This window comes from Aphis gossypii, chromosome 1 (genome assembly GCF_020184175.1).
Source record: "Aphis gossypii isolate Hap1 chromosome 1, ASM2018417v2, whole genome shotgun sequence".
Classification (NCBI taxonomy): Eukaryota; Metazoa; Arthropoda; class Insecta; order Hemiptera; family Aphididae; genus Aphis; species Aphis gossypii.
In genome coordinates this window covers 57,882,885-57,908,529 of record NC_065530.1, presented here as the reverse complement: position 1 = coordinate 57,908,529, position 25,645 = coordinate 57,882,885, and the positions used below count along the sequence as shown (strand labels likewise).

Below are 25,645 nucleotides of genomic sequence, written 5' to 3'. Positions count from 1 at the left end.
GTTTAAAAAGGTTGGATCTACTACTTTTTTTTATCATACAAATAGCATAATACATTTATTCAAGCCACGTACATAAACTGTAGATGGCAATAATCTTGAATATATTAACAAAAATATGTTTAAATATTAAGTAACATAGAACCTTATCATAATAATTTATAATTATAAATTAATCTAATGCCAAACCCATGTATAAAACACGACACACATATATTATGATATACATACTTTTTGTCACCGAGCAAAAAAGTTGAAATGTATTTATTTTTTTTTGCTTATACATTTTTATTAATGAAAAAAAAAAATATACGGTTATATGGTCCAAATTTCAGTCTTCAAATCATTTTTATTTAGGGCAAAACATTCGAGATATCACAGTGTTAAAAATTAATAATAATGTAAAACCCTAACATATACAAGTCTTGGTTGATATTTTATAACTGCATTTAATTTGATGAATGAGCTTCCCAAATTGTACTATAAACTATTATTATAGACATAGCAAGTTTAAATGTCAATACTTGTAATGAAAGATTATTAAATGGTTAATTTAATGTTTCATTCAAAAAATAACTTCTTTAAGCTAAGTTTAAACTAAAATATTTAAATGTATTTACTAATTTATCATTAATATATAAAATAATATTTACTTTTTAATATTCACTTAAATATAATACATGATTTATCTGAGATAATTTTGTTTTGCTTTAATAATATTAATTTTTCATAAAAATATTTATATAGTTACTAGCTGTGAATAATATTTATTTGTTTCTAAAATTTCTATTTGGTGTTTGTTAATTTAAAAATATAAAAATAAATAAACAACTATATATTTTTTTTAATTATTTTTTTTTTTTTTTAATTATTAAAATATCAATGACTATATCCTAACAAAAATAATATTAAATTGTATACCATGTAAAAGCTAAATTTAATAGTTTCAAAACATTAAGATGTATACCAAGTTCTTACTGTTTGTAAGACTTGGATTTTGTTTTTAATCATAAAAATAAAAAACAATATAACATAATAATCACAATAATATTAATAATAATAATAATAATAATAATAAAAAACATTTAAACTTGCTACGTAATACGTATTCATGTCAATATCAAATTCATAATTACCACCATACATTTATATAATAAATGTAATTGAAAAAATTACTTTATGCATAATTTGAATAAACCAACATAATTGAAACCAATCGCATGGCATATAATTGGATACATGTCGTACGTTGACACAACCCTAAATTTAAGTTAACAAATTAAAAGTATGAATGTTTCCAAACAGCCAATAGGAAACTAATTAGTTACATGTGTATACAGCTGCCATACTTCAAGCTCATCCAAAATAAGAAAACAAGCACTTGTGTGATAAACAATTTTGATCTTTAGTGTTAAACTTTAATACAAACAAAAATAAAAATAAAATAAATATTTCTGGCTAAGTTTTAACACAATCATATTTTTTTAACGGTATTTTAATAGATCTTAAATTTGAATACCAAATCCCCCCGACAAAAAAAAAAAAAAAACAATAAATCATTAAAAGTTATCATTAGGCTCATATCAAATAATGGAGCCGGTAACCAATGTTAAGACAGTAAAAAATTATAAATGCACTGAGTTTTTAAACATTGAGCGAACCATTAAGTGATTAGTCACTGATTTTTCTATCTCTTTTGTGCTATGGAACTAATTTGGGTTTTATAAAAATTGTCATTTAGAATAATTATACATTGTATTTAAAAGAAATAGAAAAAAAAAAATAATAATATTATAAATAATTGATTGCTCACAGGCAAGAAGAATCTGGGGTTGCAGTTCTAATCAACACTGGATTGTGTTTATCATAGTCATGCACCAGATCTTTAATATGAGACAATTTATTATGAAGATAGTCAAAACGTGTTTTAGCTGCTTGATATTTATCATCATGTTTTCTTTCATTATATTCTTGTAATATTTGGTTTTCTAAAATCTAAAAAGAAAATTTAAATTATTAAATTAATAAACCCTAGAGCAAATAGATAATTTTACCTTATATTCATTTGAACCTTTAGGATAAAGCAACATACGATCTTTTAACTTGGCAAATTTATTTCGAACAGGATCCATAATTTCGGCCAGGTGTTTATATTCTTTATGACATTTCATGAATTCTGATTTATATTGCTTCTTTTGCTCCTTGTTTGTTATTCGTACAAAATCTCTGAAAATTGATTTTAGATATTTTAAAAATCTAACATTTTCACAAAAAAAAAAAATTATTATACTCTTTTAAAATTTTCATAATATACTTACTGAATATATTTTGGTATTGGATTAGTATGAGAAGGTGCATGAGTAGGTGATCTTATTGTTGATTGAGTACTAGATACAATTGGTGGAGGACTGTTTGATAATAATTTTTTTTCAGGCGATGGTCGTTTAAAATGTGAAATACGCAATCTTTTTGTCTGGAAACCATCAGCACTATTGTAGTAACCAGGCCTTTTGTTACCATGCACATTATTAGGAGGACTGCTGGGGACAGTGCTACTTGGAGATTGTTCACTGCTGCCAGAGCTTCCAGTATCACTCAATCCAGGAGGTGTTAAATTTTGAGGCTTTCGTCTAAATATTAAAATATTGTTTAGTATAAAAATATTGTTCAAGTACATTGTTCATTAAACAAATTTATTAAGACCAAACTAATTAATAAAAATGTAAACAACTTAACAATTATTTCAAATTATTTATTGGCTATGTAATATAGCAAATGTGTACTTTTTTTCATTTTATTATAACAAAAAATAAAATAATTTACAATTGCTGATACAATTTCTGCTTCTCATTCGATTTATAGATTAACATACGAACAGAAGGTATCATTTGTTTTAAGGAGAAACATTTTTCTAAATAAATAAATACATTTATATAGATCATTTCTTCTAAATAATTAGGAATTTTTATAGGTGCAAGTAGAACTAATTTTTCTGAAGAACTAAGCCTTCATATTTTTTGCTAATTAAGATATATGAAAATTTTTCCAACACTTCTATCAAACTGGCTTGTTTGAAATTTTTTGGTAAATATATATATAAATTTATATCAATATTTAGTCAGTATAAGTCATTAAGCATGCTACTCTTATTTTAGTTTCTGAGAGTTGCGATGAATGTATTGATTATTAAAAATGGGAGTAGTTTCTGGTATCAAATTTGATTTAAATAATACTTTAGGTGGATCAAAATTAAAAAAGTAAATTTTATATTTGAGAAAAATAAAAACAAAAAAAAAAATATGAAGAAATGGGAATTTTTATGTAAATTCAAATTTCAACAAATGTTTGTATTATTGTTTTTATTTACGATTTTCAAATATTTTTGAGCAATTTATAAGCATAATAAATTTTCAATTTTTCAATTTTTTTTCTAAAAAATATTATGTTGATTATAAATTATTTACAGCGTGGAAATGCTTAAAAATAAAATACATAACTCTTAAGTTCAATTAACAAAAAAGGAAAATCTAGTGACAAATTTTTTTATAAACGTTTAAAGTTAATTAAATTTTTTTGTTTTTATAACTAAGATTTGAAAATTGATTAAAAGTTTTTTTTAAAAGTTTTTTAACCTATATATAAAAATTAACTCTATTAGAAAACCAAATCAACTTTTTTTAAATTTAGTAATATTTAGATACTAGAGATTTTTACCAAATTGTTATAACCATTTTCATTATATGATAGTTTTCAAAATATTTTAATTCATTTTGAGCTATTTATAAGCATGACAAAATTTTAATTTTATGATTTTTTTTTTTTTTTGATTTCTGTTAATAAATAATTACTTGTTGGTTCAAATTTTTTGAAAATTTAATATAAGATCCCTATAAAATGTTCTTTAAATCTAAATAAAAATTTTAAAAATACATAGATACAATTTATTTTTATATGCATTTGAAGTTAGAATTTTGATAAAATTTATAAAAATTTATATATATACATCATATACAATTTTACTTACCGTTTTAATACAATATGATCTTGACTACTATAAAATGGCCAGTCTTCTTGTACATCATTCCAAATATGCCTTAATAGATAGTATACATTATCTTTTGCTTGTGCTACATGACTAAGAACTGACATAATTTGTGTTCTATCTTTATCTTTTAAACCATCTAAAAAATATAAAATTATTAATTGATACAAACATGTTAAATTAACTAACAATTTTAACAAACCTCTATTTAATATACTAATTAATTCTGGTTTCTTGTATGGCCTTAACGCTAAAAGATGAATAATTCTATCTCGTAATGGTTTTTTACTAATATCTGATGCATGATTGGCTGGTGAAGGGATATGCGGGGGTATAGGTTTGGAAATTATAGGTTTTGGAACGTTATTTGTAATATTAACATTATTATAAGTATTATTATTATGACGGCTAGCTCTTATTTGAGCGGGATTTTTTCGAATTTTGCGACTAAGAGCTGATTTGCTGTCAAGTTCAATTTCCCGTGTACTGTAAACAAAGAAAAAATAAATAAATATAATTACAATTATAATTTCTACAGATAATTTATGAAAGAATTTTCATTTTTAGTTAATGTTTATTTATTAAATATTGGTTATTGTAATTATTTATTAGAATAAACACTTCACATCCAAATTTCTTTTTAACATATAACATACAGTTATAAGTAATAAAGATAAAAAAAAATTAAAATTAAATAAATAACAACAATACCATGATTTCTTATGTAATTCTTCGACAGCAACCATTCTATGTCTAGTAGCTTCATATACATCATCATTTGCAAGTACTCGTATATGTCTATTCAAGGTACCAACATATTCTAATGATCTATAAATAAATAAAATAGTTTATACTTTGGCTACTATAATATTATTCATGTTTATTAATCAATTGATAAATAATTCTTGATGAAGAATTTTTATAAAATACCTTGAAGTATTTTGACGAATACATTCAAAGCTACTCCGGGGAGCAGCAATATCATTATTGGATAAACTAAAGTCAAATGTATAATTTTTTGATATGCTCGGTACGCATAATTGCTGTAATGATAAATATAAATATAAAATTAGTATCTTTTATAATTATTACTTATAGTACGAAAATGAATACTTACGCCTTCATTGCCTTTAAATTGTATTCTAGGTTTTGGAAGGTTTTCTGAGTTACCCTAAATAAAATGTATATGAATTAATATTAATTACATTAAATATATACTATTAATAAACAATTAATTTATCTACCGAATCTGAATTGTATAACTAAAATATAAATCATGAATGGATTGGGTTAGACCTAACACCTAAAAGTATTAAGTAGGTTGAAGTTATATTATAAATTAAAGAAATGAAGAACTATAGTGAATTGAGACTACAGGATTAAAGCAGTTCATATATTTTTCATAAATTTTCAATTAAATGATCCATTTTAAACCATAAAAAAACAAGTATAACTGATTATTATTTATTATTAAATCAGCATGGTTCATTAAAAGAAAATTTAAATCTCTTATCTTGTTTATTGTTATAAGTTATAACAATAGTAAACAACTAAGGAATGATAAATCTATAATTGATGCAAGATTAACATAATACGTCATTGCTTATTAAAATCGTAATAATAAATTATTTTTTTGAATACAGGTACATTAGGTACAGTGCAATGCACATAATATGTTAATAGTTTAATTGTATAATATAATTATACAATTAAACCATTTAAGTATTGCAAATCGTTAAAAATGATTAAAATCACCGATAATACATTATTTTTTTTTATAAGTAAATGTACACAATGTTTAAATTACTGTAAATACTAAAATGAGTAAAATGCATTGTTTTTATTGAATTCATTAATTGTATTGTAATTTCTTGTGCTAAACACGAATTACTAACATGTTACCTTATTTAAAATATAGTGTAGATGACGCGCGAAACTATAATTATATTTTTGTTTATTTATAACATAAACCAAGGAATGTTTTAGTATTATTTTCTTGGTGCCCGTAGTTAATAATATATGTTTAGTCTTGCTATATAAATGTATATATATAATATTATTCACTACGTTTACCTATCTATAGGTATTATAATAAGCAATATTACTTTTTAAAATTCTTTTTATTTTTCCGGTTAAATGTACAGCTAACACCGACCGTATATGTTCGTTTACATCGCATCGTGTTTTAAAATAACATTATCTTTGCATTAGACAAGGGGGACACGTCATTTGTAGCGAATAAAACATTGTTAAATGTTTGACATGTTAATAAATATATTAATAATAATAATGGATGTCAAATTATTATTGGTAGGTCATTCTCAGGCTTCACACAGGTAGCTCTGTGAGAGAGCTGGCCTATTGACGTGTATGACCCAAATACCAAACTCTTAGTCTGTAACAGCAGCAATAGTACATTATATATATATAAATATATAAATATATAAAAAATAGTATGGCAGCAGCGGTAGTAGCGAAACTTTCACTTTTTGTCATACAATTGGTCCTGACCTTGTCCTCAACGTAGACAAATATTTAAGCCTTGCCTTGTGTATTAATTGTATTTATTCGAGTTATGCCATTTTAGAATAACCACTAATAATAATAATAATAATAGAGTAAAACAGTTATTGCGGAGACAGTCATAGATTTTGAATAATTGATGTTCTAAAAGCAATCGTAGAACCAAAAATGAAAATAATTACAAATATGAAGCTCGACCCTACATAAAATTTTAAAATTATTTTGTAAGTATTATTATTTTCTTAAGAATCATAATATGTAAATCATATTATTAGTTAATTGTCTTTTAAGTAAAAATCAAAGACCATTTCATTAAACTTTGTTTGGAAAACTCGACATGGTTAGACATGCATATCGTAGATTCCTAAAAATAATATTTGAAGTTTGAACGCGTATTATTATTATTATTATTATTATTATTATTATAGAGTACCTACGTACACATTTTTATTTGTTGCGTATTACTAATGTTTCACATGAAAAAGCGGGTGAAAGTACGAGTGCTAAAGACGAAAGGATAATTATGTTACATACATATACATTAATGCTGCTCTACAGCCAGTTAAAACCAGTTTTTATTAAACCATTACTATACAGTATAGAGAACACAAAATAAGTTCTTATCATAAAGTTTTAGCCCAGATATAATTTTATTATTTTTACTGGGATACCTTGAAATTAAATAAATATTTGCTTGAACAATATTACAGGGACTGTTATTGAGACCTGCAATATTGTTCAACAAGTGAATAATAAACAGAAAATGCCTAATACAAATCTTGTTAACTTGGTTTTATCAATGATAAGTAAACCAAAAACAGAAAAGAATTTTAGGTTTTTTTTTTTGTGAACGTTCAAGTTTAGCTGAATTCGCAGTGAAGAACTTTAAAAACTTTAGACATAAACTAAACTTTATTTAATAAATAAATCCAGGATCCAGAGTAAAAAACTGAATTCTATGGGCCTACAATAATATTTTCACTAAATCTTAATTTCATGGATATCATACGTTTACGAAAACCAAATTAATTAGTTGTTTATACTTTGACCTTCATTTTATTTCGTCAACATTGTCGATAAGCCAGCTGACATTGTACGGAAAAAAATAAGTACAAACGTAATTCACCAATGCCACTGAGTTCTGTGCACTTAACTACTATTTTTCGGTTTTCAAAAGATAATCTATAATATACAGATAGATATCCGATAATAATAAAAATAAATCAAGTATTACATAGTAATACTTGAGTCATTATGAAAAATGATAAATAGGTAAATGTTCAGTTCGTTTTATTTGAATAGTAATACTATTTACGATGGTTGTAATAAATTATTAAACCATAACAATGATATAGTTATTACGTTTTATGACTTATGAGTTTTTGATATAACCGATATGGGTAATAATATGTAGCTAATATGCCTAATCTATTACACATTTTACAAACGATTGTTTTCTATTTTTGATAGTCAATATTTTTATTTTGCATAGCTGATAGATATAAATATTATACCCCCTATTTAATATTTAGTATTAAATACACGCTTAATTTGATAAACGATAAAGAATACATATTTAATCATAAGTCTAGGAACTAGGAAGTAAGTTTGAAAACAGTTTTTGTAGTCATGCTAATGGTAAATATATTATACAAACTCAATTTTATACGAAAAACAAAAAAAGTATGTGTTTAATCCGTTATACACTTATACCGGTGTTTTAAATTGAAATATTTTCAACATTGTTGCCAAATTGTATTTGAAGAGAAAAACGAGTTTCGGGAACAGAATAAAAATGATTAGGTTAAATTAATAGACGAAAAAATTAATTTTTATAACGGAATTAATTCATTTAAAAATAATATTCAAGGACAATGAAGTATCTGTTTGTTTATAAAATACAAACCGATCTTTTTACAAAAATTCAATTGTATTAAATTTATACATAATAATATACATAATATGTCGATCCAATATGAGTTTTATAATATGTTGTAATTAACTAAGTAGACGCATTTAATTTAAAATATATTATCTATATAACATTTTTTAAATAGGTATCCTAGTGTTACAAGAAAAAAAAAGTAAAAATAGTTCTTATCTCCAGGCGCATTCTACGAATTTTAATTCGAGGGGAATGGGGGAGGTTTACAAACATATTTTGCTATTCTACACAATTACCACTAATTTTTAATAATCATTTTTTTTCGAAAAAATATCAGTAATACATTTTTGATACAATAATAATGTATAATCTAATATAAAATTTTTTTTAGGGGCTTAGCCCTAAAAGTCCCACTTGGGTGCACCACCACATGGCTCTTATGTTTGCATTGCATAAACTTAAATAAATCGATAACTAGATTTTATAAAAAAGCTGTAGTTTTTTTTTGGAGAATAAATAATATGCAACTTATAAACACTTAACAATTCTCATCTTAATGGCCAATCCATTTTTTTTTTTTTAATTGGGAAAATGTACACAAAAAATGTATTTTAATTTAATGTAGTTCATAATATACCAAATAATTAATTTTAACGAGTGTTTTGAAAATTTTAATAACTTAATATCAAACAATCACATTATTATTTGTAATTTTAAATTTTAGTATAGAAGACTTAAAAGTAAAGCAAGAACTTAAGAAAATTATACTCTTAAATCTTCTAATATAAAATGTAATTGTTTATGAATAATAATTTTCTGTTTAAATGCATATTAAAAAAAAAAAAAAATGTATTGTATTTAAAATAACAGAGTATACTTCCCAGAGTAGATTGTTGATTGTTGTTTAAAATAGTTAGGTTATAAGTAATTCATATTATACAAAAATATTAACTTCATATTTAAAGTTAATCTTCATAGATAGTATAATTTAAATTATATTATATTAAAAAATATAGAATTACCTAGTTAGGTAAGTGTTTCAAAAGGTTTTTATACAAAAATATCACCACTATTAATTTTGTTACTACTACACTATCTTTACTGGTCTTTAACAAGCTTTTTAACCCTAACGATTAACTTAAATCCATAACACTCATAAAAAACAATTAAAAATCTATTATTACACCCCAAAAATCTTAATGATGTAAAATATGAAAGTTAAATTGAAAATATCAATAAGAGAAATTAACCAGCCCAAATTAATATTGTTCTTCAAAATTAACATGATACAATATTATTCTGGATGTATGTTGCATGAAGACTGTAGAAAATATTTAATAACTAAAAAATAAAAATAATTTTAAGTAGGTATTATATAATAAACACATTTTTTTAAAAAATCTCTTTTTGTCATTTTTTACCAATAATAATCAGCACTAAATTATTTGAAAATAATAATTGAATAGCTAACAGCATTGAATATTTGAAATTTATATGATATTGTGACTATTGTGTGGTACTTGCCGTTTTTAGATTTTTAAAAGATTGTTTCTCATTTTATTTAAAAGGTACTGTTAAATATAAATTTTAGACACATTGATATTCTTTAATGTAAAAAGGAAGAAAAATAAGATTTTATAAAATTAAAAACAATTTAAATATAATAAGTACTAAAGGTAGATAAATTCAAGAGACAGACTGAGAGGTATGTTGTATGAGGTATAGTAATAAGAATTCTAAAATAAATTAATAATACTAAATAAATAATAAGTAATAAGTGATATTTTGCATTTTTATAATCTCTGATCCACATATTAAACTGGCCTAGTTTGTCCCTCAGTATGTAATTTAGTTATAAAAATACCTAATAACCTAATTCTAACTATTAAAATATTATCAACAAATTGCCATAAAACTAAATTATAAATACTTAATATATTCAGTGGGAATCTATTAATAGAATCAAAACACTTTGTACCAACATGATTACATGAACTCCTCACTGTAATATTAAACAATTTATTTAAAAAATACAATAGCTATACCCTCATAAAATTAGTTGTATAAACAATGAGGTTGAAGAATAATTATACCTCTAAACAATCTAAGGGTTTGCAAATATTGATTGAAATATTATATATGAACTTAAAAAAAATATATTACACCTAAATCTAACACTTCCTTTCTTTACATAACACATAGAAACAAAAATAATTTTTATTTATCCAGTTAATACATTAAGAAAATATAATCCTATTATAATTTAAATATAATACTTGTGCTATAAAATAAAACAAAATACTTGGTAAAATAGGTTTAACATGAATTTTGACCAACTATAAGTAATTCATAAAATTTGTTTTAATGTTATAAAGGAGCTATAAATCATTAGAAGAGATAAAATTAAATAGTTAATTATTATACGATTATAGTTTTATATAATGAGATGATAGCAAATGGAAAAAAATTACAAAAATTATAATATTTTTTTCGTTCATTTCCTTATGGATAGATAATTTTAAAAATATTACAATTTTAATATTTTTGGAGTAGTTTTGATTGGATTCTTACAAATAAAATATTACTACATTTTTAAGTTTAAGTTTATAAATCTTCTTATTTTAAATTCAGAATAAATGAAATAGTCCAATATTTTTTTCAATATTGATAATATACAAAAAAAATTATTTATGAAAAAATATTATACTATAAAGATAATTGTAATTAAGAAATTTCTGGAGTAATTTTTTTTTTCAGTTTTAGTTAATAGATATAGATAGGTAATGAATTCATATGTGTATTTTTAATTTTACTACACTACCTAGTTAATGAAAGTACCTATGTGGCAAATAATTTTCATAATTATCTAGCTAATATATAATAATTTATGAGGATTTAATATAATTGTTTTGTTAGAAAATCTAGTTTCATAAATAATATAAGAGTATATTTTGAGCATTAATACACAAGTATCTTTTTTGAAGAATTTGCTACAATTGATAACAGGGGTATTTTTACTGTTTTATGTACTATACATAACTAAATGTCTTTGAAATAGGTATGTAATATTAAAAAAACAAACCAGACTGTTGAAACAATTTATTGCTATAGTTATGACACAGAGTATTTTTATTCAAACATTAAAAATAATTCATATACCTAATGAAGATTGTAAAATGTTTGTTACATAATCATTCGAGAAGGTCAGAAGGAAGGTAATATAAAGTATCTTATTTAGATCTATAAAATAAAAATTATGTTTTTAGACAAATGTTTTAAGTTTCTTTATTAGCAAACATTTCAGAAACAAAATTAAATTTTTGTTTTAGGTATAAAAGTATAAATGTGTTGAACTACCTAAAATTTAAATAGATACTAATATTAATAAAAATTTATATATACTTAAAATTAAAAACCAAAATAACTTGATCATAAATTGGTTTAAGAGGTACAAATATAATATAAGAAATGTATCTATTACTAATTTATTTTTAATTACCTAATAGTATTAATAGCCACTTGAGGGAAAAGATATAAGTATTAAAATGTACTGTTCAGTTAGATGAGGTAGTAAAATTTTATAGATTTAAAAAATATGTTAGTTAACTTATGCAGCTATACAACTTGGTAAGAAGTACCTACTTAATTTGTTTATAGGTATAATAATTAATTTTATTTCAATTATAGTTGTTAAAAAAAAAACATGAAAAAAAAATGTTAAGTCTAACAAAAATTCAGATCTGATTATATGTGTTAAGCCAACAATATAATATTGTTTTAAAAAAAATATATCTAATGAAAATATTGTAAATTTGTAAGTATAAATTAGATACCTAAATTATGCCAGTTTAAAAACTGTTAGATATAAATCCAACTCTAGCAAGAACGATAAGACTATGAACAGCAGATTTGAGTTATACGAGTTTATGGCATCAATATGTGAACAATAATGAAAACCAGCTGTTTGAAGTATTGAGATACATTTGGCTCAGAATTAATGGACAGACATTTGCTTTAACTAATAGATTATCGGACATTTTCTTATAAGACAATTTTGGCATATTAACCAATTGTGGAAATAAATGTAAAAAATAAAAAGGAGAGGTGTTTTGGCAGATTTCAAAGTCAAGCAAACAGTGGTCGATCTAAGTTGAAGACCTATTGTGTTGAGTGTCAAAAATCGGGGTCGCAGAGGTAGGTTAGGTACTCGCAACGAGTGGTGCGAGTTGGTATCCTGAGCCAAAAAATCGGAGGACCGAGTGGATGTGTGGACGTGGCCAGAGGAAAACGAGTCGCGCGGGACGAGCGCAAGAGAAATCGCGTAGGCGACGACCGAGAGGACAGAGGGGCCCCAGAATTAGCGAAAACAAACGATCGCCGAGAGAAAATATCGTCGCGTAAATCGCTATAAGTTCGGCACCTAAGTCTCGTTCTTGGTAAAAACTTCTTACCTGTTGACAGCACCGTAAGTAATCCTCAACGGCCTTCAGACAGGAATCGGTCAGCTTGACGAAGAACAGCGTTTTGTTCTTGCCCGTCCTCTGTTTGGGCATAAGGCCATTGTTCTGGTTCGACGACAGACTGTATTGCACCCCGGCGGTCAAAGCGGACATCGCGGCCGATATGTCGTGGCGACTGGCGACTGTTTGCGGGCGCGTTCTCGGTACGCGGTCGGCGTCCTCTCGTCGTCGTCGATAGAGAGAGGAAAATGATTTCTTTTCGGGGAAAAAAAAATTAATTTTTTTATTATTATTACTATTATTATTATTATTATTATTACATCTACAGACGAATCATAATCGCAACAGCGACGATCGCGGACATATACGCATAGGGAAAAGATTACGAGACTACTATTAATTATTATATTAAATACGAGTTGTATTACACTACTTCGATAGCTGATGGTAATGGTACGAGATACCAGGTGCACACGGGACCGTCGCGCTGATACGCATACACCTGGGCCTCCCGGAGTAGTGACGTCACGGACGTACGATGTCTATAGGACGGCCAACGATTGCTCCATACACCATACAGACGACGTCGCGCAACATAGAATCAGTGGCCAGCTGCAGCAGCTGCTGAAAGTTGACGCAATACAGTGTTTTGTGATTACCTTGCCACCACAGCCATTTGTCCTACCGTCGATTACTACTACACTGCCACAGTGTCGCTATTGACACTACTACCACAAAATAAATGAGATTTATTACACATTTTATTCTGTGCTAGTGCATACCTACTAAATATTTACTAAAAATCAATGTTTACGCAACATGCCAACATCACGACCGTTATCGGCCGGTCCTTCGGTTGTAAATAATACAAGGATTATAAAATTTGTATATTGTCCTGCAGTACCGCAGGATTTTTCCCCATTGCCCTATAAGCAGAACGTGTTGGCAAATTATGTCTGATTATATTATATAGGTACCCTCAAAATCAATGGGGGTAGAATCGTCGGGGTAATTTATTCGAGATCAACAAGTTTTACTAATCGTTTTGATATTTTACGATTTTATAACTATTTACAAGATTAATTAACTAACAATTGATTACAAAAATCTTAAATATAATTAGTATTTTAACATAGGTATTCTTGTTTTTTTTTTTTTTTTCATTAGTTCAAGTTATTGCACTGCCGCACTAGCTGCTATATATAAACTGAAACGATAATGCAATAGTATTATATATATATTAGTGTATTACTACCCCATAAGTGTTAAGTAAACTTCACTAATGGTAAATTCCTGATGCTCCGCGATTTGGGTTCAAGCAACCACTGTCATGTCCCGTTAGAGCCAATTCCGATTTACTTGTGCTGCAGTGATTGGCATTATTCATGCGACACTCGTGCAATACAATTCGGCAAACGCATACGATTATAGGTCATTCTGTCGTCCCAAAGCGCCCTTATTCATAGTCATCAAAACGTCACTGGGAAATCAGGCTTGAAAAAAATTTAAAAAAACGGTTTACCGAGGGCCGTACCCACGGTATGTATATGGAATGTAGGAATATAGTTTCTTTCTTTATTTCCATTTCTTGCTCAACATGTGCGGCACGGTGGGGAGATCAGCCGGTGGTGGTTATGACCAGGTGTTTGAGCTAGGAGCTACACTCTTGTATGTATATAATGTTGTATAGGGGTGCGTATTATTATTATTTTATTCCGTACCCCACGAAGCCCCCACAGTAATAATTGAATAATAGCTGTATAGTGTATATATATATATATATATAACTGTCGTTATAATTTATTACATAGAGCATATTATATGGTAATATACGCCATAGACAGCAGGGTCTTAAAAATCTCCGAAAAAAATATTGGGGAAAAACATATACATAGGTTTAGAATTGAAGGATGTTTGGAGCGAATAGTTTTTTGAATATTATTTGAAAGTCAAGGTTTTCCTAGGATTTGCTTGTAGTGTATGGGCTTGTATTTTTTAACTAGTATAACATATTTATAATGTATACATACACAATAAAAACGAATTATACAATGATGTTATTGTTATGTTATTTCAATCAGGCTTAAAATATATCTATACGTAAATTAATGTAATAAATGATAATTATAATTATGCATATAACGCAAAATGTATAATACGAAGATATGTACTTATATAGGTAATATTCCATACTATAATCTTAATTTGTTTTAACAATTGTGATATTCACCACTCGATGGCTCCTTCCAGCAATGAACACTTGAGCAACCCCTTATTCGTAACATACCTAACACTACCTATATGTCTATATAATATTATAACATAATATTAAACAGAGTAAAATATTTTATAAAAACACTCATTCGTAGTGCATTTTTTAATCTTATAAAAACTGTTTTTATATACATAGTTTAAAGTAAACACTTTATAACACTAAATTAAAAAACAATTATTTTTATCAGTGGCTTTTAATTTTTTTTTAATGACAAGTCAATAACCTATATGTTTGTGTAGGTATATATTATATACATGATCATAAATAGCTGAATATTAGACTTCTATAAAAATGCTTAATGTTTAAAAATAATTTAATAAAATTAAGTTTCAAAGTTTAGATAATCAGCGACATTTATAGGTACATTATAAGCATATTATAATATAGCAATGTAATGTTTTTCTAATTTTCTTTTAAGTAATATACTGCATCTATTATTTTAATAGGGTACTATTGAAATATCTATAATGTTAATAATAACAAACTATTTATTAAGTGTTTATTCAATATTTATACATCAACAATTACAAAAAAAAAGAATTTTGTCTCTGATTATGAATTAAAAATATTATATTAAAATCATCAAAACTTAAAAATCACTATGTAATAAAAATACTTAGAAATGCGTAACCATTGATAAGGATTACATTATATACCTATAGGTATATATATATATTATATTATAATATGTACCATTTACGTATAATATTATATTAAAATCATCAAAACTTAAAAATCACTATGTAATAAAAATACTTAGAAATGCATAACCATTGATAAGGATTACATTATATACCTATAGGTATATATATATATATATATATTATATTATAATATGTACCATTTACGTATAATAATACGTATATTATTGCACATAATGTCTATTATTTATATAGGTATTATATGTATGTATATATAATTCTATCGAAAGCGTAAATGATTTTTACTCTACAGACTATAATAATATTATATACCTATGTAATAATATAAATCACTGCGCACGCTACGTTGACTATAAAATAATAATAGTTATAAAAGATATTGTGCATGGCATATATAGGTATCGCGTTATACTTGGATTTTTACCTACCTATCGGTACACGATTATTCAATCAAGGAGCCCGTAAATCGTTTGAAATTCCAATCTTGATAAAAAAAAAATAATAATAATAATAATGAGAATGATTTGCGATATTCTGCCGCAGTTATATACCTACACACAACATAATATACTATATATGTAGGTATATATACACCGTGCCGTGCAGATATTCCAATAAAAGACACACGTAACTCCCTCTATAACCCATCGACCAGTCTCACAACCAGTTATAAAATAATATATTCGTCTATATTAAATTTAATACTTATACATTTATTTATGAAACGACGTTTTTTACGTATATTTCATCATTCCAATAATACTTATATATATATATATTATGAACCAACGATGTGGATGTAATTATATACACGTAAGCATATATATATATATATATATAGGTATATGCACACGCCTAACGCGTGAATAGGTATATACAACACGACTGACTGTGTATATTCGTAGTGGGGGAGGTTCCGGGTTCAACCCCCCCACCTATAATGTCTTCAAAACGATAATTTGTTTTTAGTGTATATGTTTGTACATAGACATACACTAAATATATTACCTATACATATATAGGTTATATGTGATTTTTTTTCATCATAAGACTTCTCGCCACATATACCCCACCCAACTCACCCCCATCTAGAAAAAAAAAAGACAGATATTATCCGTGGTAAACAATCGACTTCGTCACAATAGGTGTAATATGTAACTATAACTAATATATAATATAGTATATACCTATAGCTAAATAATAAATAGTAATATATGTTAATATGTATAATATTTCTTATTCATATATTGTAATAATAATATAATATTATACCTATATTTGTATCGAATACGGCGACGAATCCGACGATGTACCTATATATAGTATATACCTACCTATATATAAAATACAATATTAATTACTACTATACATGATATGCACGTTACAATGAAGTTTGATAAACAATAAGTATATATTAATTATCTTAACGACTTAGCCGAAGTTAAGTGTAGTTTAACGTGTATAATGTATATTGTATATACATAGGTATAGTTAGGAATTCAATTTTAAAATGATAATACCTATAATATGATATAAATAAAATTCTCTTATTGCAAGCACCATTATACTAGTTTATATAATTGTATTATTTTGCACATGATGAGTATTTTATGCATGATATATGTATTACATCATATATGTATATTATATCGATGACAAATTATTTAGGTGTAATACTATAATTGATATGCAAGTAGGGCATATTAACAAATTACGAGTTAAAAATTAAAACCATATAATTGTTAAATGTTCTAACTTTTTGAGACAAAAAAAAAAAATAATAAACATATTAATATTAATTAATGTCACTAATATTAATTTACGAATATTCAACGTAATTCCGTTGTAGTAAAGATGCGATAATTACCCGACAACAGTCAGCTTACATCTGACTATACTGACTATACATCGTTTTGAGTGGTAGAGTTGTTTGCCCGTGTATATTATTATATCAATATTGTTCTTATCTCGTGTATAGGACTTTTATATTATAGGCATTAATCATTATATAACATACAGTTACCTATTTATAACTAATAAGGGTTATTTATTTCTAACTGAATATGGGTCATTTTTTTAGGCACCTACTTAAAAATAAGTTTTACCTAACTATTATAAATTAAATTATAAATATTTTTAAAAATACGTTTCTATAATAGGACATAAGGGAATATAATAAAACGGTAATCCTATTACTATTTTTTTTTTTTAGTCAAATATCGATTATACGTAGTTAATTATTTATAATTTTATAGCTGCTTTAACTTTAAAAGTTTGGTCTAGAACTGATAGCTAGGAGTACGTGAATACGTGTATGTATAGGATACACCACTCACCATGATTTATATAGCAATGTAAATACCTATATGGTGTACCACTTTATTTCTCATCTTAAACTTTAATAACAATTATAAATACTAAAACACATATGAAGAATAAAATGTTATGTATTACACTATCCAGCTTATATAGGTATATATAAGAAAAATATTCCATAATGTAAAATTAAAAATACCACACACATCACCTATATTTAGTAAAAAATGTGAAAACAAAAAGTCATTTAATTTTTTTTTACAATAATGGCAGAACATAAAAATATTCTTAACGTTTAGAAGTTACAAAACAATTATTGATATTTATTATACTTTCATTCGTCCAATAATACAATTATCCTGTACATACTATGCACTGCACACGCACTGCTATACGGTATTTTTATACACGCGAGACGCGACTACGCGAATCATATCATTATATCAGACACCATAATACGTATCGATCGACAAGGAATCATACTTATACAGTTATACACCATAATAACATTAACTTACTACGTAGGTATTATGTTTAACCGTATGTCCGTATATACCTAGTATATAATATGCATTGTAGGTATTATAATTTATAATAACGGATATATATTGTAATACTGTAATAGTTTCCTACATTTAAATATTTCGCTAATCGCGCGCCAACTCCAAACAATGATTTTCTTTACGGACATATTGTTTGGTAGGATTTAGAATTTTAGAAGTCTTATTCCAAGTGTTTTGACTATTATTACAACTTATAAGTACCTATCTGCACATTAGGTGTGTCATTTCACACGACGAACTATTATGGGTACTAACTACTATAGTAGATAGTACGAGTATTATTATAAAATATCCGTATTGTCGTTTTTCGGTTTTTTCTTCGGACTACTATTTAGTAGGTATGGATTAAAACGTAAAAATTATAATACATAAAATAGATATCTAATGTGCATTTTAACCTGGTCGGTATTGATGATGATGATAAATTTGGTATGGGCGTCCAAAGCTAACATTTTAAGGAAAATGGGGAAAAACAAAAAAAAATCTTAATTTAAGACAAATATATATAATTATTTTATATTTATATATAATGAATATTTGTATTGGTTTATCAAAGTTAATTAAAATAATTTTTCAATATAAATTATTATAGTAGGTACAGAGTAAAAATGAAAAATAATAAAATAAAATATATATAACCTGCAAATACATTATTAGGTACTCTGTATCGCGTATAAATAAGAACTACAAATTTCGTTGTTTTACGACGTCTAAGTCATTAAGTAATAATACAATAGCAATATTAATTAAATTATAAATTAATATTATTTTTTTATGGAAGGGTGGGGGGAAAGCTTCGTCCATATATTATTTAATAATAATTACTTGATAGAATCTATAGGAATATAGTTTATAATCATATTAATATCTATATATGCATGACAAGTTTACGACTATATACTTAAGTACCTACCTATAAATGAGTTACCTATACAGTCATGCCATTTAATATCAAACAAATTCACTCGTGTAGCTATTTTCTAGCTGTTTTTTTAGTGCTGTTATACACAGCTGTGCCTGGAAGTCAATAGCCCGATACTCCTATAGAAGTAAGCCACCCACAATATCAATGTTCGATTGGTATATGATTTGTCTGTTGTCATCGTCTATTTACCACTGATATTATAAGTAAATGATACATAATATACAATTATATATTATATTCAATATTGTATGTAATATATTGTTAGGTATGTATTATATTATATTAATTGCATATAATGAAGGTTACAAAAAGCCTAGATTATATAGAAGTTAGTATATAAAGGAGTAACTGAATTGGTTTCCGTTTGAAAAAGGCATTTTATTAGGTTGAACCGAATTGGTTCCCGTTTGAGTTCAAATCTAATATATAGATACAATTTTCATTTTTAATAATTGGTACACAATATAAATTAGATAGTATAATGTGCCTATACGGCTATACTCTATAGTAGGGGCGGTCAAACAGTCGATCACGGACAATTTCAAAGTCGATCGTGTTAGAATTTATTTTTAGGATCACGCCCGCTATATGTTTCTCAATAATTATAGTTATTTAATAATAAAAAAAAATTTCTTTGGAAGACGATCCTCAAAGGTGAAGTATATTTTTAGTAGATCGTGATCAAAAAAGTTTGGCCACCCCTGCTCTTTAGTTATGATTGTTAAATTGTATAATAGATTATTAGAGATTTAACAAATCATAGCTGATACCCTGATTGTTTAGTATATATTAATATATTATGTACTTATATCTCTGTTTGGTCTGTTTGCCGTTTGGGCAATGGATTTATCGTAATTATATTATGTATGTATGAAGTGAAATTGAGAAGGAAAATGTGCGTTATTAAACAGGAACCAATTCGGCTCAACTTTGTAAAATATACCTACCTTTTTCAAACGGGAACCAATATGACATGTGGGTTTTGGACTCTGGAACCAATTCGGTACCAGCCGACAGCCGTATGTAGAATATGATACTAGGTCTTGAACAGGGCCATAAACCAAATCGTAGAGAGGATGAAAAATAAAGATTTAAATTTAAAAATAGGTAGGGGAAAGCGGGGTAGTTCCGTACGAGAGGCAAAACCGTATGGTAAGGTTTTCTCAACATTGAGACGTTGAGTCAAGATAGAGAAAAAAAGATTGATGTTTATTTATCCAAGACCGTATGTTTATTGTTATTGATAAAAATTTACTTCAATTCTAATAAATTCCCGCTCAAATTCCTATTATTATAAAATATGTATAATCACATTTTTTTTCTTCACATATTATCTCATAATTAAAAATGTTCATACTTTATCTTATTGGATTTATACAAAAATCGTTTTAAATTACGAAAAAGTAAGTACAGATAATTTAATAATATAATTTAGATTTTAGAGTGATATTGTTTTTACTTTTTACTTAATTACTGTTAGTTTAAAGCCACCTACTGTGGAACAAAACTGTTGGGAAAAAAACGTATGCCATTATGCAAGCTGTCTACAATGATAATGAGTCAAAAATAGAAATATTTATTAAAACTAAATATCAGTTAAACATGAAAATCACTATAATAGTACCTAAAATAAATCTCTACTCTATATCCCCCTCACCGCTGCGTGCGAACGCCCACGATACTTGTAAGTATATAATAGGTTAATGGAAGTCATAATTATTTTATAAAAAATGATTTTTTTAATAATAATTTGTGCTATAAAACATTTTTAAATAGGGATATTGTGTATCATCGATTATATTTTTACTATTTTAAATCATTAAACTAGCATACGGTCTTGTTCCAAGACTAATACGGTTTTACCCCACCTATGGGGCAAAATCGTATTTTTAAGTACTTTCAAAATTTGGACTTTTTTAAGTTAATGTTAAAAGTTTTTAAAAGTGTTTAAATATTATAATTGATTGACTAACGATTTTTTTTAACTATAATAAGAACAATTCATAAGGAACCTTGTATTAAATTTTCAAGTTGTTTTGGATACCCCAAATTTTTTTTTATCAACATTTCAAAAATAAATTCTCAGAAAAATCGAAAATTTCAGCTGCCTATAAATACTCAGCTCAAAAAATGTCAAAATATTTTAACTGTATATAGATAACACTAATATAAATATTTGGTGAAAATGTTTAGTATTTACAGATTGTAAATAACCTAACCTAACCTTACAGTGATTAGTTTTTGATTACAACCATATAAAAAAATCGATTTGGTTAAAAATTGGTTTTACGTAAAAATTCCCGTTTTTCTGTCACTTTTTTTGGTTTTTCTCGATTTTTTTTAAAACTATTGGAAAACGTTTACTTTTGACCTCTATAATGTACCAAGGATATTTACTTTGCCATCGGAAACCACTCCCGAAGTTTGAAATTGAAACATTATTTCGACAAGTTATGCTATACCCAGACACAAAAAAAATACAATAAATACAAATAAATATATTTATAAATCAATACATTCATCACTTCGTTCAGAATCTAAAAATCTAAATTTCTAAAAATATAGGTGTAAGGGGGGAGGAGGTTCGACAGACCTTTCACTACTTCACTATTTAAGACACCCTTGGCTTAGTTGACTATACACGAATTGAGTCCCGAAATTAAAAATCCTTTAATCAGGTACATGAATTGCGTCTGTACCTACCTACTGAAAATTATCTTTATAAATATTTTAAATATATACATAATACATGGGTTATATTCCAGTTCCATTTCAATATGGTATCTATCTAATTTAAAAAAATATAATAACACATTTTCATCAATTATTTGGTCATTAGTTTGAATGGAAGGATGAAGATTTTATTAAGGTTAAATTTATTGGAGGAAAATTCTAACACTTAGTTTAGGTAAGTCAAGAATACAAAAAAATATCAGAAATAAGTAATTTCTTAAAACATTTTTATGTCTTTCATTTTGAAAATTAAAAGTCGATATTGTATCAATTTTAGTAATAAGTTACTGTTGCAAGTTCTAAGTCGGTAGTTATAAAACGGAAAGGAAAATAATATTTTTATATTGGGGCACAATTCATGTGCAGCGGTAGTCAATAGGTATATATTTAATCCAGGCTTAAGTAGGGATATGGTATAAATGTATAATAGGTTACCTACTTGGATACTTATAAAAAATATACATATACAATATATGCAAGTTTGTAAAATAAACTTTTTATATTTGAATAAACGCCCATTTAATTTTAATGTAAACTTATGAACTGATCTAAAAAGATTTATTTTTTTACAGAATATACATTTTTTACAATGATAAAGAACAAAATTGGTTTAATAAAATTATGACTTAATTCCATTTTTTTTAGTGTTTTATGAGCAAAATTATAAGTCGATACAACACTGAACACTTTATAGTATATAGTGATTAATATAAGATAAATTATTTCATTATAAATATTAATTGAATCCTTAAATAACACAAGTTGCTAATAGTTTCATTCACATAATGCAACTATTATTATTTTTATTTCAGCTTGATAATATTTTATTTGTTAGTTTATTTACATTAAAATATATCCTTGAAAAATTTATTCTATTAATCGATTTAGTTATTTCAGGGGCGGACACAGGAAAAAAATTTGGGGGGGGGGTTTGAAAAAATTAGAATTTTTTGAAGGTTCATAAGTGAGAATAACTGCGTTTGAAATTAATCATCCATTCATTTCGGAGGAGGTTTGAACCCCCAACCCCCCTTGCGTCCGCCACTAAGTTATTTTCTAATTATTAAAACGCTATAAGTGCATACTGCATATATGTAATATTATAGAGTATTATGTAACTATTGAAACTATATGTAAAATACGGATGACTATAATTAATATTTTAGAATGTGTCTAAGGGCCGTTCTTACAATGCCCGGTTAATGTCTGATAACGTTATTAATAAGCGTCTATAACGCTACAATAATTGTTAACATTCTATCTTTTTGTGAAAATATTGAGAATTTTTTCACCATCAAGAATGATATCCCTTTCTATATACAATAAGGATATATTAGTAAATCTAGTCTGTTCCGTTGTAGCTATTGTTCAAGTTTTAATTCAGCGCATTGCCGAAAAATTTATTTTGCGAGAAGCTGATAATATAGGTAGGCAATAGGTACAACAGCAACTTTTAAAAGACTATACAAATTCGGATACACATTTTTAATTACCTATTATTATTTTTAAATCATCCGAGGTTAGGTTAGGCAAAGTGTTCATATCTGTTGGTTTTTAATTTTTATATAAATACACATAGGTACCTATATGAAATATGAATTAATAATTATATGAATGATAAAAAAAATGTATCTACTCTAATAAAATTTCAAAATTATTGAATTTTTAATAGTTTGCGGGACACTAATAAATACCCCTTCCCGCGATTTACGCCTATATTTAAAGATAAAACAATTTTAAAATACATTTTTCGAATTAATCTTAACGTATATCTAGACCAAAACCCTCTGCGAAAATATTTCCTGCCTACGACCATGTAATATATACAATATACCCATCAACTAGCTATCAATTAGTATCAACATTAATCATACAATCCAGCTATAATCGTCATATTCTATTTTTATACTTTAAATAACGTGCTTTTAATATATATTAAAAAAAATAAATAAATATTATTAATATTCTGAAAACGTGAGTTGTAATAAATTTACTGTTAGTTTGAGGTAATGAGGTGTAATTTTTATTTTTTGGAGAAAGCGGTTTAGGATTTTTGTTAACTAACCGAGTTAAAATGAGTAAAAAGTTTAGGAACTATTAATTCATAGTATTTATTATATTACGTAAGTGTATAAATAATATAATAAGGAGGAAAAAACTACATTTTAATAACTATTGATTTATTATACAAATATACAATTATACTTCATACAGATTTTGATTTCTGAATTCATAATAAGTATCAAATTACAATTTTATTAGACGCGTGTTAGGCACGTAAAATTCCGTATAGTTCACACAGCTATGCGATGTAGGTAGTATTTTGTTTTGAGAACTGGAAAAAAAAATTATCCCGAATTACAATATGACCTTTTAAAAATGCACGTTTTGTAAGTTAAAAGTATTTATTTATCAATTATACACGATTAGATGAAGAGTGAAACTGTCAACATGAAACAATAATAATATACAAGTATATTATTTAAGTTTATCAATATTATAATATAATATAGAATTATAGAATACTTACGTGACTAATGTCTTATGAACATGTCTGACTGTCTGAGATACATGGTTACTTATTTTTCACTGGCGCACCTCTCAGTAGAGGATAATAGATGTTTTATTATTTTCCGCTATAATTTTCATGTAGCTTTATTCATTATTAGATATTTTAATTATTTTTTATCAGTTTAAAAAAAAAAAAATTATTCGTTCTGCGTTATTAAATAAAATTACTAGAACTAGGCGCACAGGCGTAAATAGTGGGAGGTTTTAGGGCTAAGTCCTCCAATATTTTTTTCTACGTATTGTATTTTTTAATAGTTTATGATGCAGACAGTACTCAGTAGAGTAAAACATTCTAGCCAGGATTAACACTTAAGTTCGAGACAACAGGTTTCAAGACCGTTTTACTAATTTAGCAATATTAAATATTGAAAAAGATATTGCCGTCGAATTTATGGTGTAGATAATGATAGAATATTAAATAGTACATATATTTGCTAAAAATAACCAAAAAAATACAGCTTTAAAAATTTAAAATTGGTCAATAACTTTTCTCTTTTGCTATGTACTTACCTATAGTCTATTAAAGAGTTAATAAAATTTGTGTTGTATTATTATTTTTTAGTTACTTATATTTAAATTAAAAGTAGGTAGATGAAATAGTATATAAGAAAAAAATGTGTATGAAGTTTTATTGTAATTAGAGTATATTATGTATACATTATTTTAGAAATGGAGACATGGAGTGCAACAAGG

General features: G+C 26.0%; 1 protein-coding gene across 2 annotated transcripts; it reads right to left on the bottom strand.

The window, feature by feature from the left end:
- Positions 1 to 326: 326 nt before the first annotated feature.
- On the bottom strand, positions 327 to 13,368 carry LOC114119593 (RNA polymerase II elongation factor ELL). 2 transcript variants are annotated; one of them, XM_027981189.2, is made up of 10 exons: positions 13,228 to 13,368; positions 12,899 to 13,162; positions 5,157 to 5,210; positions 4,970 to 5,082; positions 4,751 to 4,867; positions 4,242 to 4,525; positions 4,022 to 4,178; positions 2,316 to 2,627; positions 2,052 to 2,223; positions 327 to 1,992 (listed from the first exon to the last, which is right to left on the bottom strand). In XM_027981189.2, exons 2-10 carry the CDS (start codon positions 13,058 to 13,060, stop codon positions 1,807 to 1,809), a joined length of 1,557 nt encoding a protein of 518 aa, XP_027836990.1. In that variant the 5' UTR covers positions 13,061 to 13,162; positions 13,228 to 13,368; the 3' UTR covers positions 327 to 1,806. The 2 variants fall into 2 exon arrangements, with proteins under 2 accessions (XP_027836990.1, XP_050053159.1); XM_050197202.1 differs by having other exon boundaries at positions 12,899 to 13,328.
- Between the last annotated feature and the right edge of the window lie 12,277 nt (positions 13,369 to 25,645).